Source organism: Tachyglossus aculeatus, chromosome 1 (genome assembly GCF_015852505.1).
Source record: "Tachyglossus aculeatus isolate mTacAcu1 chromosome 1, mTacAcu1.pri, whole genome shotgun sequence".
NCBI lineage: Eukaryota > Metazoa > Chordata > Mammalia > Monotremata > Tachyglossidae > Tachyglossus > Tachyglossus aculeatus.
Genome location: NC_052066.1, coordinates 144,567,079 through 144,590,722, shown reverse-complemented (window position 1 = coordinate 144,590,722; position 23,644 = coordinate 144,567,079). Strand labels below are relative to the sequence as shown.

Below are 23,644 nucleotides of genomic sequence, written 5' to 3'. Positions count from 1 at the left end.
TATGTGCAGAGCACTGTACTAAAGGCTCGGGAGAGTACGGCACAATACATCCAGAAGTCCTTCCTTTTGTCTGACCACAATCTCTCCTGCTTCAGTTAGGACCACCTCTTCCTTTTTGAACTTTGGGCGATATGTAATTGTAATGTCACTGTGTTATTTGTTAAGCACTTGCTCTGTGCCACGCACCGTACTAAGCGCTGGGGTAAATACGAGATAATCAGGTCCCACGTGGGGCTCACAAAGTAGCAGGGATAACACGTATCAAATCCACATTTCGCAGATGAAGGAACTGAGGCATAGAGAAGTTAAGGGATTTGCCCAAGGTCACACAGCATGTAAATGGTGGAGCCATGAGGAACAGCTGGGCAAAGGCTGCCTCAGAAATCCCTTAAAAACCCAGGAACCAATTCCTCCCACAGACATCTCTCCTTAGGGCTTGCTAACCCCAATTCCTGGACCCTTCTTCCCTGGATTTATTGTCCATTCCGTTTCATTGTTTTTCACATTCCCATTTATCCATTCTAGCTCCGGTTGGCTTTGTAAAATTCTGGCACTGCACTGTTGAGGCATATTCAGCTCGTGGTCCACTCTGACCTCATGGGTCTTTTTCTGCCCACCTTTCCCTAGACTGGGCCTATGTCGCCTGTTTTCACTGCCCTGCAGTGGTCCTTTTTAGAGTCCATCCTGGTTGTTTTGAGCCATTTCTCCAATTTATTAGTCACTGGGAATTTTATCCCCGTTCATGGGGTATCAGCTGCCTATTTGGATGGTCCTCCCAGAGTCCACTACTGACCCCTCCAACCAGGACACCAATGAAGGATTTGAATTAGAATCAGTCTGGGGCTGATCCTGAGCCACCCGAGGTTCCACATCAATCAATCAATCGTATTTATTGAGCACTTACTGTGTGCAGAGCACTGTACTAAGCGCTTGGGAAGTACAAGTTGGCAGCATATAGAGACAGTCCCTACCCAACAGTGGGCTCACAGTCTATAAGAACTTTATAGACTGACTTTATAGATGAGTCCCTGTTCTACATCCCTCCCAAAGTTGACCCTGAGCCAACTGCCCCCGGCCTTGACCAACAGAGTAGAAAAATGGTGCTATAGTTATGGAAGACTGGTGGTCGGCTGAGAGGACCTGAGTTCAAGGATCTGTCTCTGCTCCTGCTGGGCTGTGTTACTCTGGGCAAGTCAGGTGACCTCTCTGTGCCTCAGATTACCTCTCTGTAAAACGGGGTCATTGGTTGGCCCGTCTCCCAGGGCTCCTGAGCGGAATTAATTGATGCTTGTCAGGGGCAGGAGATCCTTAGATGAAAGGTGCTATTGATGTGTACAGTGTTATTAAAGGGATAGTTATTACCCACCCTTTAATAGAGTTTGGGACTCATAATGCATTCATTAGCTTTATAATCAAGTCTGGGTTATGGGAGCCTCTGGAGGGCGGAGGGGAGGAAGTGACTATGAAAGCCATGGGAGTGAGTGGAGCTGGGGCCACCTGATTTCATTTCCTCTCCTATGTTAGGCCTTAATTGTGGTATTTGTTAAGCGCTTACTATATTCCAAACACTGTACTAAGCGCTGGGGTGGACACAAGCAAATCAGGTTGGACCCAGTCCCTGTTCCACGTGGGGCTCACAATCTTCATCCCCATTTTACAGATGAGGTAACTGGGGCACAGAGAAGTGAAGTGACTTGCCCAAGGTCATACAGCCGACATGAGGCAGAGCCAGGATTGGAACCCCTGACTTAATGATGGGTCTTCTCCATTCTTGCAAATCCTCCCCTGACTTTGCCAGCAGTTGGTGAAGTTTCTGATAAGATTGGGACTAAATTGTAGACTGGGGAGTCGAGGGCTCTTCCCCATGGGCAGCAAATGCTGATTGGAGATGAGATTGATGTTTTCAGGAAGGGTGCAGGCAGGAAAACACGAAATGCTTGCTTCCCCAATCCCATCCGACCTGGGAGAGGTGTACCCGTTGCAGCTGGAGGGGCGTGGATTCAGAACCTACAGGGATGGGAAGGGAAGCACATGGAATCCATCTCCATAGGAAGCTGTGCAGCTGTGGTGACTGGGGAGTTAAGGGTGTCCGATGGTCCACGCTGGGTCACTGGAGGGAGAGACAGGGATGGAAGACAGGGATGGAGAGGGGAGAGTTAGGGGTGTTGGATGGTTTGTGCTGGGTCACTGGAGGGAGAATCAGGGATGAAGAAGGGAGAGTTTTGTTTTGTTGTCTGTCTCCCCCTTCTAGACTGTGAGCCCGTTGTTGGGTAGGGGCTGTCTCTATATGTTGCTGACTTGTACTTCCCAAGCACTTAGTACAGTGCTCTGCGCACAGTAAGCACTCAATAAATACGATTGAATGAATGAATGAATGAGAGTTAGGGGTGTCAGATGGTCTATGCTGTGTCACTGGAGGGAGAATCAGGGACAGGGAAGGGAGAGTTAGGGATGTTGGATTGTCTGGGCAGTGGAGGGAGAGACAGGGATGGAGAGGGGAGAGTTAGGAGTGTTGGATTGTCCGTTCTGGGTCACTGGAGGGAGAGTCAGGGATGGAGAGGGGAGAGTTAGGGGTGTTGGATGGTCCATCTCTAACCATGAGTGTGGGTGTCCAGGATGACCACCAGCACCCTGGTCATCCAAGTGTCCTAGAGTCTCCGTCAGAGACAGAATCTTGGGCTGGCCAGATGGCTAGATGGCCAGACCCAGGAGGGTCATTGCTTGGGATCTATTTTCTCATGAATGCGTTTGATCTGGAAATCCTCGGGGACTGAGGTCCTGTCTGGGGCAGTTGGTCATGTTGAGGGAGGGACCCTTCACCAGGTCTGCGGGAGCCATCGGCACCTGTAGCTACAGCTGTGGGTTGGGGGGGGATCCTCATTCCAATTTTCCCGCCTCTAGGAACTCGATGCCGTCCGAGATGCCCTCACGCCCTCCCTGGCCTGTGCCGCGGCCAGGACTGGTGACCTCGAGGCTCTGGATGCCATCCTGGACATGGTTAAGTGAATCCCCTCTCCTGAGCTGAATATCTGGTCCTCCTGTTGGACCCTCTGGTGTCCCCTGCGCCCCTCCAATCAACCTGCCTGCCCCTCCATCTCAGAATAATAGGAGAGCCCTCTCGGGAACCAAGGGGCAGCGGGAGGCCCTGGCATGATACCGGGCTGTGTGGAAGTGGCACCGCTGTTGGCCAATGCTGTTCCATCCCTGCCCATTGGGCCAGCTTCTCCCTCAGCGAACCCTGTCCCATTTGAGATCAGAAGGTACTACCTGAAGGCCTTTACCAGAACTCCCAGATTTGCTGTCCTTTCCCCAAAGCCTCCTTGGCTCTTTGGGTCTGAGAACTGGGCAGCCGGGGGCAGAAGCCCGTGGCCACTGCTTCTAGGGCATGAGAAGGGGGAGCGGAAGACTTAGGGGAGCTTGGGACCTCTGATACCCAGAGTTCCCGGAGCAGAATGATATTGGCGTGCCCGGCACACCTGGAGAGTCACTAGACTCTGTGTGACCTTGGGCAAGTCACTTCATTTCTCTGTGCCTCAGTTACCTCATCTGTAAAATGGGGATTTGAAGCTGTGAGCCCCTCGTGGGACAGGGACTGTATCTACCCCAGCGCTTAGTACAGTGTCTGGCACATAGTAAGCACTTAACAAATGCCATCATTATTATTATTATTGTTAGACTTGTTGCTGTCGTCACTTTGCCGCTGTGGACACTCGCAACCCTCCAGAAACATATTCATCCAATAAAACTACCTTGAATCGTGGGACAGGGAGAGGCAGGGATTATTCTCCCCACTTTACAGATGAGGAAACAGAGGCCAGAGAGATTGTCAGTTGCCTGAGATCACCCATCAGGCTAATAGTATGGTTGTACATGTTTATTACTCCATTTATTTATTTATTTATTTTACTTGTACGTTTCTATCCTATTTATTTTATTTTGTTGGTATGCTTGGTTCTGTTCTCTGTCTCCCCCTTTTAGACTGTGAGCCCACTGTTGGGTAGGGACTGTCTCTATGTGTTGCCAATTTGTACTTCCCAAGCGCTTAGTACAGTGCTCTGCACATAGTGAGCGCTCAATAAATACGATTGATTGATTGATTGATAGTAGAGCCCCTGTCTTCGAAAAGCAGGCCTTCCCTCTTTTCACAAGACCAAACTATCACACCGGTTCACATTTCAGTCCTCTGGGTACTGCTAGATCTCTCCAGGGCCACTTGTGCCATTTTCTTTTCTGGGGGGAAGCTTCTGTCTCCCTTAGGGCCTGGGAAGCTCCAAAGGATGGGGGTCTTCCCTCTCCCCCTATGCCACGTCCCCTTAGGGATTGGAGTAGAGAGCCCATTTATGTGACCTGCTCCCCACTGCTCCTTATTCCACCCTGCCCTGTGACTTGGTTTCTTTCACGTGTGCTCATGGAGCACCTGTCTGGCTGCAGGGGACAGACCTGAGCCAGGGGGACTTTGACGGACGCACTCCCCTGCACGTGGCTGCCCGGGAAGGGCACCTGGGAGCCGTACAGAGGCTGCTCTGTCACGGGGCCCGAGTCGGAGCCACGGACCGGGACGGGGCCAGTCCCCTGCTGGCAGCGGTCAAGGGCAGGTACTGAGGGCCAGGTGGGTGGGGGTGGGAAGGAGGAATGCTGGCCGGGGGCGCCCGGGGAGGTGGGAGAGGTTTGGAATGGGGATGTGGTCACTGGGGTGGGGAGGGGGTGGTGGCTGGTTTACACTTTCCCAGGTGGACGTATGGATGGAGGACTGGGGGTTGTCCTGGCTCAACCTGGAACCTGGTTGTCCGGGTGGTCTTGATGTCATCGCTGGGGAACTAGACAGGCCGCCATCCTGGTTCGTGGGCTAGGAACTGGGCTGAGCCTCATGTGGGGTCAGCGGACTCTTCATTGACCCTTGCGGGTTTTGATTAGAAAGGGGGAAGAGAGGCAGGAAAGGAATGGGGAGTAAGGTGAGAGACTATTACTATACTACAGTATAGTATACTATACTATAACTATTTATCCTTCCTGCGACTCTTCTCTTCTGCTGCCTCCTGCTTCTCCTTCTTCCCCATGTTATCCTCTTCCCCCTCCTCTTCCTTCTCTTTCTCTTTTTCCTCCCCTTCTCCCTTTCCCTTCTCATCTTACTTCTCCTCCCCCTCCTCCTCTATCTCCCCTCCTTCCTCTCCTCTCCCTCGTCCTCCTCTTTCCCCTCCTCTTCTTCTTCTTTCTGCTGCACCTCCCCCTTTTCCTATTCTTTTTTATGGTATTTGTTAAGCTCTTACTATCTGCCAGGTGCTGTAATAATAATAATTATAATGATGGCATTTGTTAAGCGCTTACTATGTGCCAAGCCCTGTTTTCAGTGTTGGGGTAGAGATAAGGTAACCAGGTTGTCCCACATGGGGTTCACAGTCTTAATCCCCATTTTACAGATGAGGGAACTGAGACTCAGAGAAGTTAGGTGACTTGCCCAAGGTCACACAGCAGACGTGTGGGGGAGCCGGGATTAGGACCCATGACCTCTGGCTCCCAAGCCTGTGCTCTTTCCACTGAGCCACACTGTACTAAGTGCTGGGGTAGATACAAGCTAATCAGGTTGAATGCAATCCATGTCCCAGAAGGGGATGACAGTATTAATTCCCATTTTACGGATGAAGCCCAGAAAAGGGAGGTGACTTGCCCAAGGTCACACAACAGACAAGTGGCGGAGCCAGGATTAGAACCGAGGTCCTTCTGACATCCAGGCCTGAGCTCTATCTGCTAGGCCCCATTACATCTTCCTCCTCCTCCTCCTTGCTCCTGACAGTGTCAATTAAGTGCTGCTTCATTCCTAGTGCCAGAGAGAACAATTGACTAGACTCAGGCCCTGATCTCAAGGGGCTTACTGGTCTGCAGGTCAATCAATCAATCAATCAATCAATCGTATTTAGCACTTACTATGTGCAGAGCACTGTACTAAGCGCTTGGGAAGTACAAATTGGCATCACATAGAGACAGTCCCTACCCAACAGTGGGCTCACAGTCTAAAAAGTGGGCTCACAGGTCAACAAAGTAATCAATTCATTCATTCAATTGTATTTATTGAGCGCTTACTGTGTGCAGAGCACTATACTAAGCACTTGGAAAGTACAATTCGGCAACAGAGACAATCCCTGCCCATAACAGGCTCACAGTCTAGAAGACCAAGGAGCACAAGAAAGCCATGGTGGATGCCAGGCCAGGAGAGGTCAAGGGAATCAGTTAATCGGTGGTATTTATTGAGCGGTTACTGTGGCAGAGCAACATACTAAGCACTTGAGAGAGAACAATACAATAGATTTGGTAGACACGCCCTGCCCTCAATAATAATAATAATAATAATAATAATGCTGGCATTTATTAAGCGCTTACTATGTGCAAAGCACTGTTCTAAGTGCTGGGGAGGTTGCAAGGTGATCAGGTTGTCCCACGGGGGGCTCACAGTCTTTACAGTCAATGATCTTCCAGTCTAGCAGACAAGATAAAGCAGAGGCCAAGCCCCTTGGGAGCATCTCCCCTCACTGAATGGTGCAGACAAGAGTCAGAGGTCATGCGTTCAAATTCTGGCTCCACCACTTGTCAGCTGTGTGACTTTGGGCAAGTCACTTCACTTCTCTGAGCCTCACTTACCTCATCTGTAAAATGGGGATGATGACTGTGAGCCCCCCTTGGGACAACCTGATCACCTTGTAACCTCCCTAGCACTTAGAACAGTGCTTTGCATATAGTAAGCACTTAATAAATGCTGTCATTATTATTATTATCCAGTCAGAACACGAGAAACATTTTGATTGGTCAGGCACCAGTCTGTGGGTTCCTCAGGATGAATGGTGGAGACCAAGAGGGTGTGATTGGAAATCCAAGCCATTTCCGACCTGAGCTGAGCTGAGCTCATCTCTCTCCTGGACACTGGGGAAAAGCAGGGGAGGGTTTGGGGATGAGAGATCTGGGCATTCATCCAATCATATTTATTGAGTGTTTACTGTATGCAGAGCACTGTACTGATTACTAGGGTGGGTACACTGTAACAATAAACAGATGCATTCTCTGCCCACAACAAGTTTACAGTCCAGAGGAGACAGACATTTGAATAAACAAATAAATAAATGACAGACATGTACATAAGTGCTGTAGGGCTGGGAGGGGAGATGAATAAAGGGGCAGGATGTGCAGCCCTGCCATCTCTTCTGGGAAGCAGCGTGGCTCAGTGGAAAGAGCCCGGGCTTAGGAGTCAGAGGTCATAGGTTCTTATCCCGGCTCTGTCACTTGTCAGCTATGTGTCTTTGGGCAAGTCACTTCACTTCTCTGAGCCTCAGTTCCTTCATCTGCAAAATGGGGATTAAAGACTGTGAGCCCTACGTGGGACAACCTGATTACCTTGTATCCTCCCCAGCGCTTAGAACAGTGCTTTGCACATAGTAAGCACTTAACAAATACCATCATCGTCATCATTCATTCCTTTGATCGTATTTAATGAGCACTTACTGTGTGCAGAGCACTGTACTAAGCACTTGGGAAGTACAAGTTTGCAACATAGAGACAGTCCCTACCCAACAACGGGCTCACAGTCTCATCATCAGCATCATTCTGGGCCTGAGGGAGAGCACAGCCTCCTGGCAGGGATGACGGCTCACCGCCCAGAAGCTTAGAGGGCAGGGAAATCCCCCAGCAGCTTCTCTCATGCCACCGCTTGGCCATGCAGAACCTGGGCATTTCATGTCTCTCTTCATCCCTGGAACGTTTCGCACTCCAGGCCTCGGATCGGGGTCCCACGTTGAATGATGCCATGAGGTGATCTCCCCAAGGAAGGCTGATGGATGCTCCACTCTATTCCCTTATCTCCATCACTCCCACCCGCTAGCTAGGATTGATTGGTTCCCCAAAGTCCCAAGTGTTTTACAGTGTTAATGCGCACATACTCACACACTCCCCTGTTCACGTGCTCCCACGCACTGGCACATTTCTCCCCTCCCCAACACACACGGGCAGCCTCTCTTTCAGCATGGTCGTCAGTCAGGTACCCACACAGTCAGTCACGCCCCTCCACTCCAAATCACACACCTCCCCTCCCCACCCCCAGCCCGAGGCCCGTCACGCTACCCCCTCACCTCAATCTGGGGCCTCTAGCAGCTCGAACCCAGCCCTCACACCACCTATCTGCCCCTGACGATTCCGTCGCGAGGTTGCCTTGGTTCCCTCATCTGCAAAATGGGGATTCAATACCTGTTCTTTCTCCTACTCAGACTGTGAGATCCAGATGGGACCTGATGATGTTGCATCTACCCCAGAGCTTAGTATAGTGCTCGGGATAACAAATACCATGGTTAATCAGGAGTGGTGGGGCTGATGGACTTGAGACTTAGTCGTTTAGGACAATTTGTGGATCAGGTGTTTGCAGGGAAACTACTCTTCAGCCGGTTTGTGCTGGAGAAATTCCCGCCCGAGTGTGTGGCTCAGAGTCCTCTGGGCTGTCCCTTGCCTCTTCCCTCCTCTCCACACCTCAAAAACATTCAAAGCCCTTCTGAAAGCCCACTTCCTTGCTCCTGCCTTTCAATCGATCAGTGTTTATTGAACACTTACTATGTGCTGAACACTGTATTAAGTCTTTGGGAGGGTACGGGACAACAGAATAAGCAGAAACATTCCCTGCCCATAATAAGCTCACAGTCTGGAGATTAATTCTCAGCATCCCACATCATGTAAGCCCATCAGCCATCTCCAACATATAGGTACCTACATGTATTCATCCTCAATACTTATATATATATGTATATTTACTGAATTTACTTTGATTATTCTTATTTATAAATGCTTTAAGTCCTCCCCTCCCCCCACCCCATTAGAGTCTAAGCTACCTGTGGGCAGGGAATATGTCACTTGCTGTTTTTGTCCTTCCCAAATGTTTAGTACAGTGTTTGCATCCAGCAGGTGCTCGATAAATATTACTACTCCTATTACTACTACTACTATACTTACTGTATATTGTACAGCACTGTACATTGTACTGTACTGTAAAATGTACTGTACATTGTAGTACATTGTACTAAGCGTTAGGGGAAGTACAATAGAAGTAGTAAGTGTGATCCCTGCCCTTAGGGATAGCAAGGAAGACAGATGCTAAAGTAAATTAGCGAAGAGGAAGCAGGAAGTTAGGTGGTTAGAGATTCATCTTGGAAGGCTTCTTGGTGATGGTGCCATGTTTTTACTTCAGCAAAAAGAAGAGAAGCAGCATAGCCTAGGGGAAAGAGCACGGGCCTGAGAGTCAGACGACCTCGGTTCTAACCCCGGCCCTGCCAATTGTCTGCTGTGCGACCTTGAGCAAGTCACTTACCTTTTCAGTGTCTCAGTTACTTCATCTGTAAAGTGTGGGATTAATACTGAGAGCCCCATGAGGGACATGGATTGTGTCCAACCTGATTAGCTTGTATCTACCCCAGCTCTTAAAACAGTGCCTGGCACATTCTAAGCACTTAACAAATAACATTAAATAACCTCTTCTGATTGACAGGAGAATTAGTGAGGCGACAACCGTCTGCATTGCAGGTTAGGAGGAGTAGTGGGGGAGGATGAGAAGGAGGAGGGATAGCCTTGTCATACATACCCCCACACCTCGTCTGCATCTTTCTCCCTGAGTTTGCTGAACCAGAAGAGCAGAGTGAAACAATTGGGGAGTTTTGGCAGGCAGGGTGTTGTTGAGAAAAGCAGAGATTAGAGTTAGCTAAATCAACTCCCACACCGGGGCATGTGGCAAACGAACTTCCCCATTGGGAAGCTGAATTTTCATTGTTTCCATCTACTGTGAAGGGGAAGAGTCTGTTGCCCATGCTTACACAAACCGATTGGTTGAAAATGTCATCAGAGTGTCAGTGCCAGCTGTGACGACCCTAGTCTGAGCTGGAGGGAATAAAGAGGTACAGGCATCTGGCTGAGAGGGACCTAGAAAGAATCACTCTTCTGGGTCCTTTGGGTTTGGTTTCCCAAATAATCTGTGTCTGGGGGGAGAGTTGGGGTCGCCGAGGAGACTGACTACAGGCAGGGGTGGTTTCTGGGTCTGTGAAATCGTCAATAGGTCAATCGTATTTATTGAGCACTTCTTGTGTGCAAAGCCCTGTACTAAGCGCCTGGGGAAGAAGAATATAACAGACATATTCCCTGCCCACAATGAGTTTACAGTCTAGAGAGGAGACAGACATTAATATAAATAAATAAATTACACATATGTACATAAGTGCTGTGGGGCTGGGAGGGGTGATGAATAAAGGGAACAAGTCAGGGTGATGCAGAAGGGAGTTAAAGGAAAGGAAAAGAAGGCTTAGTCAGGGAAGGCTTCGTGGAAGAGATGTGCCTTCAATAAGGTTTGGAAGCCGGGGTTTGTCTGTCAGATAGAGTGATAGGGAGCTGGAGAGAGGAGAGGAAGGAGAAGAAAGCGGGTCTGTGGGAACTTGGAGAAACAGCATGGCCTACTGGAAAGAGCACAGGGCTGGGAGTCAGAGGATCTGGATTCTAATCCCGGCTCTGCCACTCTGCTGCGTGACCCAGGGCAAGTCACTCGACTTCTCTGTGCCTCAGTCCCTTCATTGGCAAAATGGGGATTCAATACCTGTTCTTCCTCCTACTCAGACTGGAGCCCCAGGTGGGACCTGATGATCTTGCATCTACCCCAGCGCTTAGCACACTGCTCCAGATAACAAATACCACAGTTAATCAGGAGAGGTGGGGCTGATGGATTTGGGATTTAGACATTTCGGACAATTTGTGAGGCAGGTGTTTACAGGGAAACTACTCTTCGATGATTCTTCCCTTTCCCTCCTAACCACCACATCCAGTCTGTCCCCTGGTTTATTTCCCGGCCAGATGGGCAAGATGGAAGCGGGGAGCCAGTATTGAGGGAAATGGGAGCTGAGACCTGGACTGTTGTTTCCCCTGGCCTCCCTCCCTTTCCTTCAGGTCCTAGAGCAAAATCCTGGAGATTAGGCCTGACCAATGAATAATATTAATAATGATGGTATTCATTAAGCACTTATTATGTGCCTGGCACTGTTCTAAGCTCTGGGATAGAGACAAGATAATTGGGTTGGACACAGTCCCAGTCCCACATGGGCTCACAGTCTTAATCTCCATTTTGCAAATAAAGGAACTGAGGCCCTGAGAAGTGAAGTAACTTTCCTAAGGTCACACAGCAGACAAGTGGTGGAGCCGGCATAGGGGTCCAGATTTCAGCAGTCAGTTCTCAATTTCCTGTGGTAGTGGTGGTGATAGAGGAAGGGAATAATAATAATAGTAATAATAATAATAACTGTGGTATTTGTTAAGCACTTACTCTGTGACTGGCACTATACTAAGCACTGAAGTGGATAACGTGCAAATCAGGTTGGACACAGTCCCTGTGCCACATGAGGCTCTCAGTCTTAATCCCCATTTTAAGATGAGGTAACTGAGGAACAGAGAAGTGAAGTGACTTGCCCAAGATCACACAGCAGGCAGGTAGCAGAGCTGGGTTTAGAACCCAGATCCTTCAGACTCCCAGGAACGTGCTGTATCCACGAGGCACTGCTGCTTCTCTGGAAGGGCATGGATAATTTAAAATTCATGGGTACCTCAGAAATCTTACTTTAAACAGTGGCTTCAACCTCTTTCACCCAGCCCACCTCAGAACTGAGGCGTGTGTCCCTAGTGATTTTTATTAAAGAAAAGAATGACTCTCCACCTCCCCTGGCTGATTCAAGTCAATCAATCAATCAATCAGTCATATTTACTGAGCACTTCCTGGTGTTCAGAGCACTATACTAATTGTGCTCTATATTTTCTATACTGGGAAAATGCAATATAGCAATTTAACAGACACATTCCCTGCCCACAATGAGCTTACAGTCTTGAGGTTGAAACAGATGTTAATATAAATAATAAATAACCAATATGGGCATAGGTGCTGTGGGATTGGAAGGGGATATGAATAAAGAGATCGAGTCAGGGTGACGGAGAAGGGAGTAGGAGAAGCAGAAGGGAGGGCTTCGTCAGGGAAGGCCTCTTGGAGGAGATGGGCCTTCAAAATAAGCTTTTGAACGTGGGGAGAGTAATTGTCTGTCAGATCTGAAGAGGGAAGGCATTACAGGCCAGAAGCAGGATGTGGGCAAGAGGTCGGCGGTGAGATAGATGAGATTGAGGTACAGTGAGTAGGCTGGCACTAGAGGAGCGAAGTGTGCGGGCTGAGTTGTAATAAGAGAGTAGCGAGGTGAGACGAGGTAGGAGGGGGCGAGGTGATTGAGTGCTCTAAAGAAGCTTCCCACCTTCCTGAAGGCAGGGCCCTGGGCAGGGAGGGCTCAGGGACTGGGGCGCTGAAAGACCGAAGTCCAGCTCCCCAGGCATTCTGGGCCGGGAATGGGGAGACGCTTACAACATCCAGCACCCACAAAATGCCAGCTGTCGCCAGCTGTGGGTGGCCGATAACACCAGGCGAGCCCGGGCTTGCAGGAGGTGGCGTGGTTACTCCCACCTCTCCGTGGGCCCTGCTCACCCCCGGGTGATGTACCGCCGCCCCTCCATGATCACACGCAGAGCCTCCTGGACTCCTGGCTGGGCCTGGGAGTCTGCCTGACCTCCAGCTGGCAGGGCCGGAAATGAGGGCACCCAGTAGACTCCCTGTGGACAGAGGTAGTCATAATAACGATAATAATGGTGTTTGTTAAACACCTACTATGTGCCATGCACTGTTCTAAGCGCTTGGGTCCATACAACGTAATCAGATTGGACACAGTCCCTGTCCCACATGGGGCTCGCAGTCTCAATCCCCATTTTATAGATGAAGTAACTGAGAAGTGAAGTGACTTGCTCAAGGTCACACAACAGACATTGGAGTAGCTGGGATAGGAACCGGGTCCTTCTGACTCCCCAGCAAACGCTCTATCCACTAAGCCGATGGCCATTTTGATGGCCGGATCTCTCAGCCGAGAGGCTGGCTTGATCTTCTTTTCAGCTGACTGGCCTTGTTGCTAAAGGGTCCACCCTTTTAAGAGGGCTTTTGCTTGGCTTAAGTAGAGGCAAAGACAGCGGTTGTCCATTGGGCCCTCTAGCCGGCCCCGTGGCTCCCTTTGTCCGCCTCTGTTGCCCACTCCTTCTAGCCCTGTGCCCTCCCATTGACTGAACACCATCTTCTTGGGGGTCAGAGGTGAGTGGAGTTTTACTTCTGAGCCAACTTTTCCGGCCCTAGTGGGGTGGTGCTTGACAGGGAGGTGAACTGTTGGGGAGAAGAAGAGGGGGTGAAGTGAAGAGTGGGCTTTTTACAGTCTCCAGTGCTGTTCCACCCCATGTTGACTGGGGTATTGGGGAGCCCCTTGTCTCTGTCACTCCCCTGGACCCCAAGAGTGGTCAGGGGCTGGTCCTGGGGGTTTGGGGTTGCTCGGGCAAAAAGCATTCACTCAGCCCTGACCCCCCACCACTTAACCCGTGCTCTGCCATTTTAGGTCCAGTGCTCCTTTGGAGTTGGGTGCCCTCGCTTAGGTGGGCATCTGGGCAAGTGGGGAGGTGTCCAAAATTGTGCCATTCCAGTGGGCACATCCTCAACTCAGGAAGTCAGTCAGTTGGTCAGTTGTATTTATTGAATGCTTACTGTGTAGCGAGCACTGTACTTAGCTCTTGGGAGAGTACAATATAACAATAAACAGACACATTCCCTGCCCACAATGCCCTTGCAGTCTAGAGAGGGAGACAGGCATTAGTATAAATCAAAGAAATTGATACTATACAATAATGTGTTACGTTAATATTGATTCAATCGTATTTATTGAGTGCTTACTGTGTGCAGAGCACTGTACTAAGCGCTTGGGAAATACAAGTTGGCAACATATAGAGACGGTCCCTACCCAACAGCGGGCTCACAGTCTAGAAGGGGGAGACAGACAATAAAACAAAACATATTAACAAAATAAAATAAATAGAATAAATATGTACAAGTAAAATAAATAGAGTAATAAATATGCACAAACATATATACATAAATACAGGTGCTGTGGGGAGGGGAAGGTGGTAAGGCGGGGGGGGGATGGGGATGGGGAGGAGGGGGAGAGGAAGGAGGGAGCTCAATCTGGGAAGGCCTCCTGGAGGAGGTGAGCTCTCAGTTGGGCTTTGAAAGGAGGACGAAAGCTAGCTTGGCGGATGTGCAGAGGGAGGGCATTCCAGGCCAGGGGGATGACGTGGGCCGGGGGTCGACGGTAGGACAGGCGAGAACGAGGCACAGTGAGATTAGTGGCAGAGGAGCGGAGGGTGACAATACATTAATATGATTATTATTATTAAGTGCCATCAAGTCATTTTTGATTCATAGTGACTCGATGGAAATACTTTCTCCAGAACATCCTTTCCTCTGCCATAATCTGCAACCTTTCTACTGGTTCTTCAGTTATTGTTGTTATGGTCTCTAGCCATCTAGTTGCTCGTCTGCCTCTTCCACGTTTTCCCTGGATACGTTACATATGCTATGTTAATATTATAATTAATATATAATAACATATTAGCATATATTAACCGTATAATTAATTATTATAATTATAATATCATATTATATAATGCATTAAAATAACGAAATGATGTGTGGAGTCTCCATTCCTCACTCTCCACCTTCCACAGAAGGATGATCTTTCAAAGGGCCAGAAGCCGGAGATCTTTTAGACTGTGAGCCCACTATTGGGTAGGGACTGTCTCTATATGTTGCCAACTTGTACTTCCCAAGCACTTAGTACAGTGCTCTGCACACAGTAAGTGCTCAATAAATACGATTGATGATGAACACGGCATTTCCGCCAGGTGGCCAATTTGCCGGGTTTGTCCAAGGCAGTCTGCTCTGAAAATAGCACTGGGTGCCTTTTTGTCAGGATTGTTTAGTTTAAATGCCAACATAAGGTCTGAGGGTCTCTGCACAGAACCTTTTGGCAGCAATGTCCCCATGATGTGGACAGAACCCAGGCCTCGGAGTGGCAAAGATCTGGGTTCTAATCCCAGCTTTGTCACTTGTCTGCTGTGTAACCTGGGGCAAGCCACTTCACTTCTCTGTGCCTCAGTTACCTCACCTGTAAAATGGAAGTTAAGACTGTGAGGTCAATATGGGGCGAGGGCCTGTGTCCAACCTGATTAGTTTGTATCTACCCCAGCACTTAGTACAGTGCCTGGCACACAGTAAGTACTTAACAAATACCGTTTATTTTTTTTAAAAAGATGCTCTTACTTATGTGATATAAAGTGCCATGCTTTTGTTGTTCACTCTGATGACCGTGAGAGTGGTTGTCTTCTTATCAGGGTTAAAGCCAAAAACTTATAAATATCTCCAAGAATGGACAGAAATGCGAACACTAGCCGTGCCCCCTAAGAAAAACACACTCTGCTTTTTATTTGTCAAAAGTTTATTATTGGAGAGTTATAATTTACGTATTTAAATAGAAATGTGTGTGTTGAGGGCGTGGGATGGGGTGGTTCTGCAGCCTGGATTCCATTGTGCCATCGGAGGCCACCCTACGTTTCCGGGATGCCGCCAGCCTCGTTTTGAGTAGGAAAAGGAGTTTGGTCTTAGATCATTGAGTCTCCCCGCTCCCCTGGGGCTAGTGTGGGTTTGGAGAACTTAGAGTATTACTCAGAATCTCACCTCATCCTTAAACGACTTGCTGGGATGATAATGTTTTGAGTAATAATGGACCTCGGGGAAGGCAGAGTTAAACTTTCTCTCACCTCGGACCTGGGAGGCTTGGGACTGAGGAATGGGGGCCTAGTGATTGTTTTTGGGGTTCCTTCATCCCCTCTGCTAACCGGGGATGCGCGTGAGAAAGTCTGGCTGAAGCCTGCCATTAGTTATTTTATTGAGGACTCTGAACCACTCAAGGAAGATTGGTCCTCCTCCCACCAGGGTCTCTAGCAGGGAATAATAATAACGATGATGATGGTGTTAAGCACTTACTATGTGCCAGACACTGTACTAAGCGCTGGAGTGGACACAAGCTAATCAGATTGGACACAATCCCTTGTTCCAAGTGGGGCTCACAGCCTCAATCCCCATTTTACAGATGAGTTAACTGAGGCCCAGAGAAGTGAAGCGATTTGCCCAAGGTCATGCAGCAGACAAGTGGCAGAGCCGGGATTAAAACCCATGACGGTTTGTAGCCGCTATGGCAGGTCGTATTCTGGAGGTTGAGCTCCTGGGCCTGGGGCGGGGGGGAGATGAGCCGGGTCAGATCCACCCCCCCGATCCCCTCCCACCCATTTCCTATCCAGGGAGAGGCGGGCGTCAGTGCCGGAGTGAGTCGTCGGACCCAGGGTGGAGCCGGGATCTGTGCCCGGTGCTGGCGTCTGCACAGCCAGCTGGGATTCCCCGGGCCTGCCATGCCACGCTATGCCATGCCAGTAATAGAATGGGCTCCAGATAGGGAGCTGACTGTCCCCTACTCCCCGCCCCAGTACCACTGGCTGCCAAATGCAATCCCTGTCTCTGGGTGATGCCATTTCTGCTGCTCATATGTGAGGAAGAAGGTACCCGGCCAGGAGGATAGGACTGTGCTGGTTTGGCAGTGCCTTGTAGCAAGCCCAGAGCTAGCACTGCTATTGCTATGTGGTGTTGAGCAAGTTACTTCAGTTCTCTGGGCCTCAATTACCTCATCATCATCATCATCATCATCATCATCAATCGTATTTATTGAGCGCTTACTGTGTGCAGAGCACTGTACTAAGCGCTTGGGAAGTACAAGTTGGCAACATATGCAGTCATCATCATCATCATCATCAATCGTATTTATTGAGCGCTTACTGTGTGCAGAGCACTGTACTAAGCGCTTGGGAAGTACAAGTTGGCAACATATAGAGGCAGTCCCTACCCAACAGTGGGCTCACAGTCTAAAAGGGGGAGACAGAGAACAAAACCAAACATACGAACAAAATAAAATAAATAGAATAGATATGTACAAGTAAAATAAATAAATAGAGTAATAGATATGTACAAACATATATACATATATACAGGTGCTGTGGGGAAGGGAAGGAGGTAAGATGAGGGGGATGGAGAGAGGGACGAGGGGGAGTGGAAGGAAGGGGGTCAGTCTGGGAAGGCCTCCTGGAGGAGGTGAGCTCTCAGTAGGGCCCTGAAGGGAGGAAGAGAGCTAGCTTGGCGGATGGGCAGAGGGAGGGCATTCCAGGCCCGGGGGATGACGTGGGCCGGGGGTCGACGGCGGGACAGGTGAGAACGAGGCACGGTGAGGAGATTAGCGGCGGAGGAGCGAAGGGTGTGGGCTGGGCTGGAGAAGGAGAGAAGGGAGGTGAGGTAGGAGGGGGAGAGGTGATGGACAGCCTTGAAGCCGAGGGTGAGGAGTTTCTGCCTGATGCATCTGTAAAATGGGAATTAAGACTGTGAGGCCTATGTGGGACAGAGGCTGTGTCCAACCTGATTAGTTTATATCTACCCCAGCCCTTTGTACAGTGCTTAACAAGTGTCATTTATTTTTTTAAAAAGATTCTCTTACTTACGTAATGTAAGAGGCCATGCTTTTGTTAGTTACACAATGGCAAACGTGAGAGAGGAATTCTTCTTATCAGGGTCAAAGCTGAAAATTTATGAATGTCGCTAATAATAATAATAATAAATAATAATAAGGCATTTGTTAAGCACTTACTATGTGCAAAGCACTGTACTAAGCACTGGGGAGGATATGGACAGAAATGTGAACACTTGTTGTGCCCCCTAAGAAAAACACACTCTACTTTTTATCTGTCAATAGTTTATTCTTGGACAATTGTAACATCATCTGTAAAATGGGGATTAAGACTGTGAGCCCCATGTGGGAAAAGGACTGTGTCCAACCTGATTTGCTTGTATCCACCCCAGCACTTAGTACAGTGCCTGGCACACAGTAAGTGCTTAACAAGTACCACTGTTATTATTGCAGCTGTGGGGATATGACAGGGTCCACAGGACTCTAAAGCCATGTGGGGTTCAAACAGGGCTGCGGGGGTGGGGGAACGACAGGGCCCCACCCTCCCAACCCTTCCCTGGGTTGCTTGAAGATGCTGAAATTTGGGGTTCGTTTCACTGTCATGTTGGATGCTGCCTGTGTCACCAGCAGTACCAGTGTCCCCCTGCTCCTGGCTGCCTCACAGGCTGGTCACTTCCCCCCTTCCTCCCCCCAGTCCTTGTCCCCTACTGCTTGCCCAGGAGCTGGCAACCTCAATCAATCAATCAATCAATCAATCAATCGTATTTATTGAGCACTTACTGTGTGCAAAGCACTGTACTAAGCACTTGGGAAGTACAAGTTGGCAACGCATAGAGACGGTCCCTACCCAACAGCCCAACAGCCTAATAGACCGGTCATTTCTCCCCCTCCTTCCCCTGGTGCCTCCCGATTCTCATCCCCCACTTCCCATCCAGGAGTCAGCAGCCTCCCAGCCCGGTCATTCCCCAGCCCTCTCCTCCCAGCGTCTCCCGGTCCTCACCTACCATTCATTCATTCATTTAACCGTATTTATTGAGCGCTTCCTGTGTGCAGACCACTGTACTAAGCACTTGGCAACATGTAGAGACGGACTCTACCCAACAACGGGCTCACAGTCTAGAAGGGGGAGACAGACAGCAAAACAAAACATGTGGACGGGTGTCAAGTCGCCAGAACAAATAGAATTAAAGCTAAATGCACATCATTAACAAAATAAATAGAATAGTAGATATGTACAAGAAAAATAAACAGAGTAATAAATCTGTACAAACGTATATACAGGTGCTGTGGGGAGGGGAAGGAGGTAGAGCCGGGGGGGATGGGGAGGAGGAGAGGAAAAAGGGGGATCAGTCTGGGAGGATACTAGCTCTCGCCAGGTCATTCCCCTGTCTATTCCCACTGGTGCCTCCTAGTCCTCACCCACCACTACCCACCCGGGAGCCAGCAGGCTGCTCTCTGCACCTTTCCAGAGAAGGGCAACCCACTCCTTCCCTGTGGCGACACATTCCCAAGTCCTATGGTCTCCCAACAGCAGCCTTGCTGCCGGCCCCAACCATTCCCTCCCATCTGGCCTGCAGACAGATCTTCCTCACTGCTTGCCCACCCTCAAATGAGCTCCTCCAAGAGTTGTATTTGAATTTGTATTTGTATTTGTATTGTATTTGTATTTGAATGGTGTCAGTTATATTGGATTATTGTCTTTTCCCCAACTCAAGATATTCTAACCTTTTAGCACCATAGCACTTCTTGCCATCTTTCTATTTGAGATTTAACAAATATTAATAGGTAAAGAATAGCCGCAGCATTAGATTCTAATGGGGATTAAATCTGTGAGCCCCACGAGGGACAACCTGATCACCTTGTAACCTCCCCAGCGCTTAGAACAGTGCTTTGCACATAGTAAGCGCTTAATAAATGCCATTATTATTATTATTATTATTTAATAATTAGGCTTATATATTTATAGTGTCTTATGAAATAACACTACCGAAGTGCTGCACTATGCATTATTAATAGGCATGTGATATACTATATGAATGGAGCAGCATGGCACGGGCTTTAGAGTCAGAGGTCATGGGTTCAAATCCCGGCTCCTCCACTTGTCAGCTGTGTGACTTTGGGCAAGTAACTTAACTTCTCTGGGACTCAGTTCCCTCATCTGTAAAATTGGGATGAAGACTGTGAGCCCCCCGTGGGACAAACTGATCCCTTGTAACCTCCCCAGCGCTTAGAACAGTGCTTTGCACATAGTAAGCGCTTAATAAATGTTATTATTATTATTATTATTATTATTATTATTGTTGTTGTATCAGCCCTTTTGCTGCCATCCCCCCACCCTCATCCCTCCCAGACTTTTCTCCCTTAAGTTCAGCCTTCCCCGTTGCCTCAGGCCTGTATTCCTAACTACCTCCATGTTTGTTTTGGGGACTAGAGGGAATCTAAATCTCCAAACTGCAGCAATATCTACAACTCCATCAGCCTCCTTGTGATCGGGGCTGGGGGCTCCCCCTGGGTCTCTGCCACCCAGGCTCGGGGCTGGGGGCTTCCCCCAGTCCCTGCTGCTGGGCACAGCTGGTTGCAGGCCTGAAGTCAACACCAAACCCATCTTATTTTCCTCTCTCCTCCCCCTTGCTGGCTCCGCCAGCTGCTTCTCGCTGCCCCTGGGCATCTCAAGGGGCTTCTCATGGGGAAATATTTCAGATTCCACAGCCACCACTCCAACAGTGCAGCCCTGCTAACCCTTGGCCGGCAGAGACCCAAGGACAGAGCCTTGGGTGGCTGTGTCCTGGCCATCAAAGATCACGAGAAGCAGCGTGGCTTAGTGGATAGAGCACAGGCCTAGGAGTGAGAAAGACCCAGGTTCTAATCCTGGCTCCGCCACTTCTCTGCTCTGTGACCTCGTGCAAGTCACTTAATTTTGCTGTGTGCCTCAGTCACCTCATCTAACAAATGGGGTGAGAGAAGCAGCGTGGCTCAGTGGAAAGAGCACGGGCTTGGGAGTGAGCGGTCATGGGTTCAAATCCCAGCCCCTCCAGTTGTCAGCTGTGTGACTTCGGGCAAGTCACTTAACTTCTCTGTGCCTTAGTTACCTCATCTGTAAAACGGGGATTAAGACTGTGAGCCCCACGTGGGACAACCTGATCACCTTGTATCCTCCCCAGCGCTTAGAACAGTGCTTTGCACATAGTAAGCGCTTAACAAGTGCCATAAATATTATTATTATCGTTATTATTATTATTAAATGAGGATTAAGACTGGGAGTCCTGCGTGGGACATGGATGGTATTTCACCTGATTAGCTTGTCTCTATCCCTGGCACATAGTAAACTCTTAACAAATACCATTACAAATGACTCAGGGTTTTAGACCCTGGGATTTGGGATGGGGATCCCAGAATTCCACCACTCTGGCCACCATCCCCACCCTATTCCTCTGCACTCAGCCAACCTGGTGGCTCTCTTGGACCCTGGGGTATTGTTGTCCCTATTCAGCGTGGCTCAGTGGAAAGAGCCCGGGCTTGGGAGTCAGAGGTCATGGGTTCTAATCCCTGCTCTGCCACTTGTCAGCTGTGTGATTTAGGGCAAGTCACTTCACTTCTCTGTGCCTCAGCTACCTTATCTGGAAAATGGGGGTTAAGACTGTGAGCCCCACGTGGGACAACCCGATCACCTTGTATCCTCCACAGCACTTAGAACAGCGCTTTGCACATAGTTAGCACTTAACAAATACCATCATTATTATTCATGATGTGGGGGGCGGCTGTGGGGGAGACCCTGGGAAGGACCAGCAATTGGAGTTGGAGCCTAGAGAGCAGAGGCGAGTGAGCAGAGGGTCTTGGAGCCAAACTGGAGGGTGGAGCCTTGATTCATTGCTGTGGGAAGCTCAAACATCCGGAAGGCCCATCAAATCGGCGGGGTCACAGGTTCGAATCCCAGCCTGCTTTCCCCATCAGAAGCCAAGGAACGCTGCCCATGTGGTTTCTAGGGCAGAATGTTCTGCGGGAAACCATGCCAGGACAGGCCTTGTCTGGCCCACTGGAATGGCAGACGCTCGGCAGACTGGACAGGAAAGAAACAGGCAGCATGATTGGCTGGGATATGGATTCAGTCAGAGGGTTGAGGAAGGAAATGGTTGATCCACAGACACCAATTTAAAGTAAGAGGAAAGTGGGACGATTTTTGGAGCCTCCAGGAAAGAAGTGCCCCTCAACTCCTCCTCCCCACCCCCTGGGTGGGGACTGAGTGGGGAATTCAAGCCTCCATCAATCAATCAATCTTGAATATTGTGCACTTATTCTGTTCAGAGCATTGTACTAAGCGCTTGGGAGCATACAACAGAGTTAGTAGACATGATCCCTGACCTCAAGGGGCTTACCATTTAGCCAAGAGATAGACACTAAAATAAATTATGAATAGGGGAAGTAATTGAGTATAAAGAACTGTACATAAATTCTGCTGCGACCCGGGAGTGGAGGTGGGGTGAGCACTCAAGTGCTGAAGTGGCAGTTGGGAGGTAATTAGGGTGGAGGGATGAGAGGTTAATTAGGAAAGGTCTCCTGGAGGAGAGGTGATTTTAGAAAGGCCTTGAAGATAGGGAGAGCAGTGGTCTACCAGATGAGAAGGGAGGGGAAGATCTCTCCCCCTTCTAGACTGTGAGCCCGTTTTTGAGTAGGGACCGTCTCTATATGTTGCCAATTTGTACTTCCCAAGTGCTTAGTACAGTGTTCTGCCCACAGTAAGCGCTCAATAAATACAATTGAATGAATGAATTAAGGAATCTAGGAAATAGAGAGAATATGAGCAAGAAGTTAGTGGAATAGATGAGGACAAGAGTGGATTGGCTTGAGTGGAATGAAACATAAGAGCTGGGGTAGAACATCAGGAGTGGAGAGAGGATAAATAAGGGGGAAAGAACTGTTTGAATGCCAATATGGTGAGGAATTTCTTCTGGCTGTGGGGAGGGATGGGCAACTATTGGAGGTTTTTGAGGAGTGGGGAAATATGTGCAGAAAGATGTTTTAGGAAAATGATCCGGGCAGCAGAGTGAAGACTGGAGAGGGGAGAGACTGGAGGCAGGGAGGTCAGTGAGGAGGCTAATGCAGTAATTGCTTGGACCAGTGTCGTGACAGTTTGGACGGACAGAAAAGGATTTTGGAGATGTTGTGGAGAAAGAACACACAGGATCTGGTGAAAAAAGGGGGTGAAAAATAAAGAGGATAATCAATTCATCAATCAACTGTATTTATTGAGCACTTATTGTGTGCAGAGCACTGTACTAAGCACTTGGGAGAATGCACTATAACAGGGTTGGTAGACACATTCCCTGTCCACAAGGAGTTTACTGTCTAGAGGGAGAGACAGACATTGATGTAGATAAATCAGTTATGGATATGTACTTCTAAGTACTGTGGGGCTGAGTGGGGGGTGAATAAAGGGAGCAAATCAGGGTGATACAGAAGGGAGTGGGAGAAGAGGAAATGAGGGCTTAGTCAGGAAAGGCCTCTTGGAGGAGATGTGCCTTCAAAATAAGCCTTTTAAGGTGGGGAGAGTAATCGTCTGTCAGATATGAAGAGGGACGGTGTTCCAGGACAGATTCAGGACGTGGGTGAGTTCAAGGCTGTGGGTCTGAGAGATGGGGAGAAAGCTGGATCCCTCGTGATCTTCCCAGCAGCGAGAGTTTCGGCCTGAGTTTCCGGCAGGACCAGCTCTCTGCTGCGGGATGTCCCCAGAATCTCAGCGCTGATAGCCACCCTGCCTTAACCCGCCTTGGTGGGATACGCCTTGTGCTCCTTTATTACCCCTTCTCCCTGGTCCTTCCTGACTCCGGCAGCCTTTCCAGGGTGCCAACCACTCCAGGGAGAGGCCGAGGAATTTCAGGCCTTGCAGTCGTGATGGGCAGGAAACGTGTCTGCTAATTCTGCTATATTGTACTTTCCCAAGCACTTAGTACAGGGCTTTGAACATAGTAAGCACTCATGGGCAGGCAACGTGTCTGCTAATTCTGTTGTATTGTACTCTCTCAAGTGCTTCATACAGTGCTCTGCACATAATAAGCTCTCAATAAATAGCATTGATTGATCGACTGATTGCATTCTGTGGCCGATGGCCCTACCCCTTGCCTCGTCTTGCCTCCTGGGGATGGGAGTCCCCTTTTGAGATTGACTTCCCACCCTGGGGGTCT

The 23,644-nt window shown here is 49.2% G+C and overlaps 1 protein-coding gene across 3 annotated transcripts in view; it reads left to right on the top strand.

Moving 5' to 3' along the window:
• ASPG (asparaginase) overlaps positions 1 to 23,644 on the top strand; it is a 94,613-nt gene that overhangs the window by 52,306 nt on the left and 18,663 nt on the right. For all 3 annotated transcript variants that reach the window (XM_038747554.1, XM_038747534.1, XM_038747545.1), the window contains exons 11-12: positions 2,902 to 2,997; positions 4,432 to 4,595. In XM_038747554.1, the coding sequence (XP_038603482.1) occupies positions 2,902 to 2,997; positions 4,432 to 4,595 (260 nt within the window). The remainder of the gene's footprint in view (positions 1 to 2,901; positions 2,998 to 4,431; positions 4,596 to 23,644) is intronic.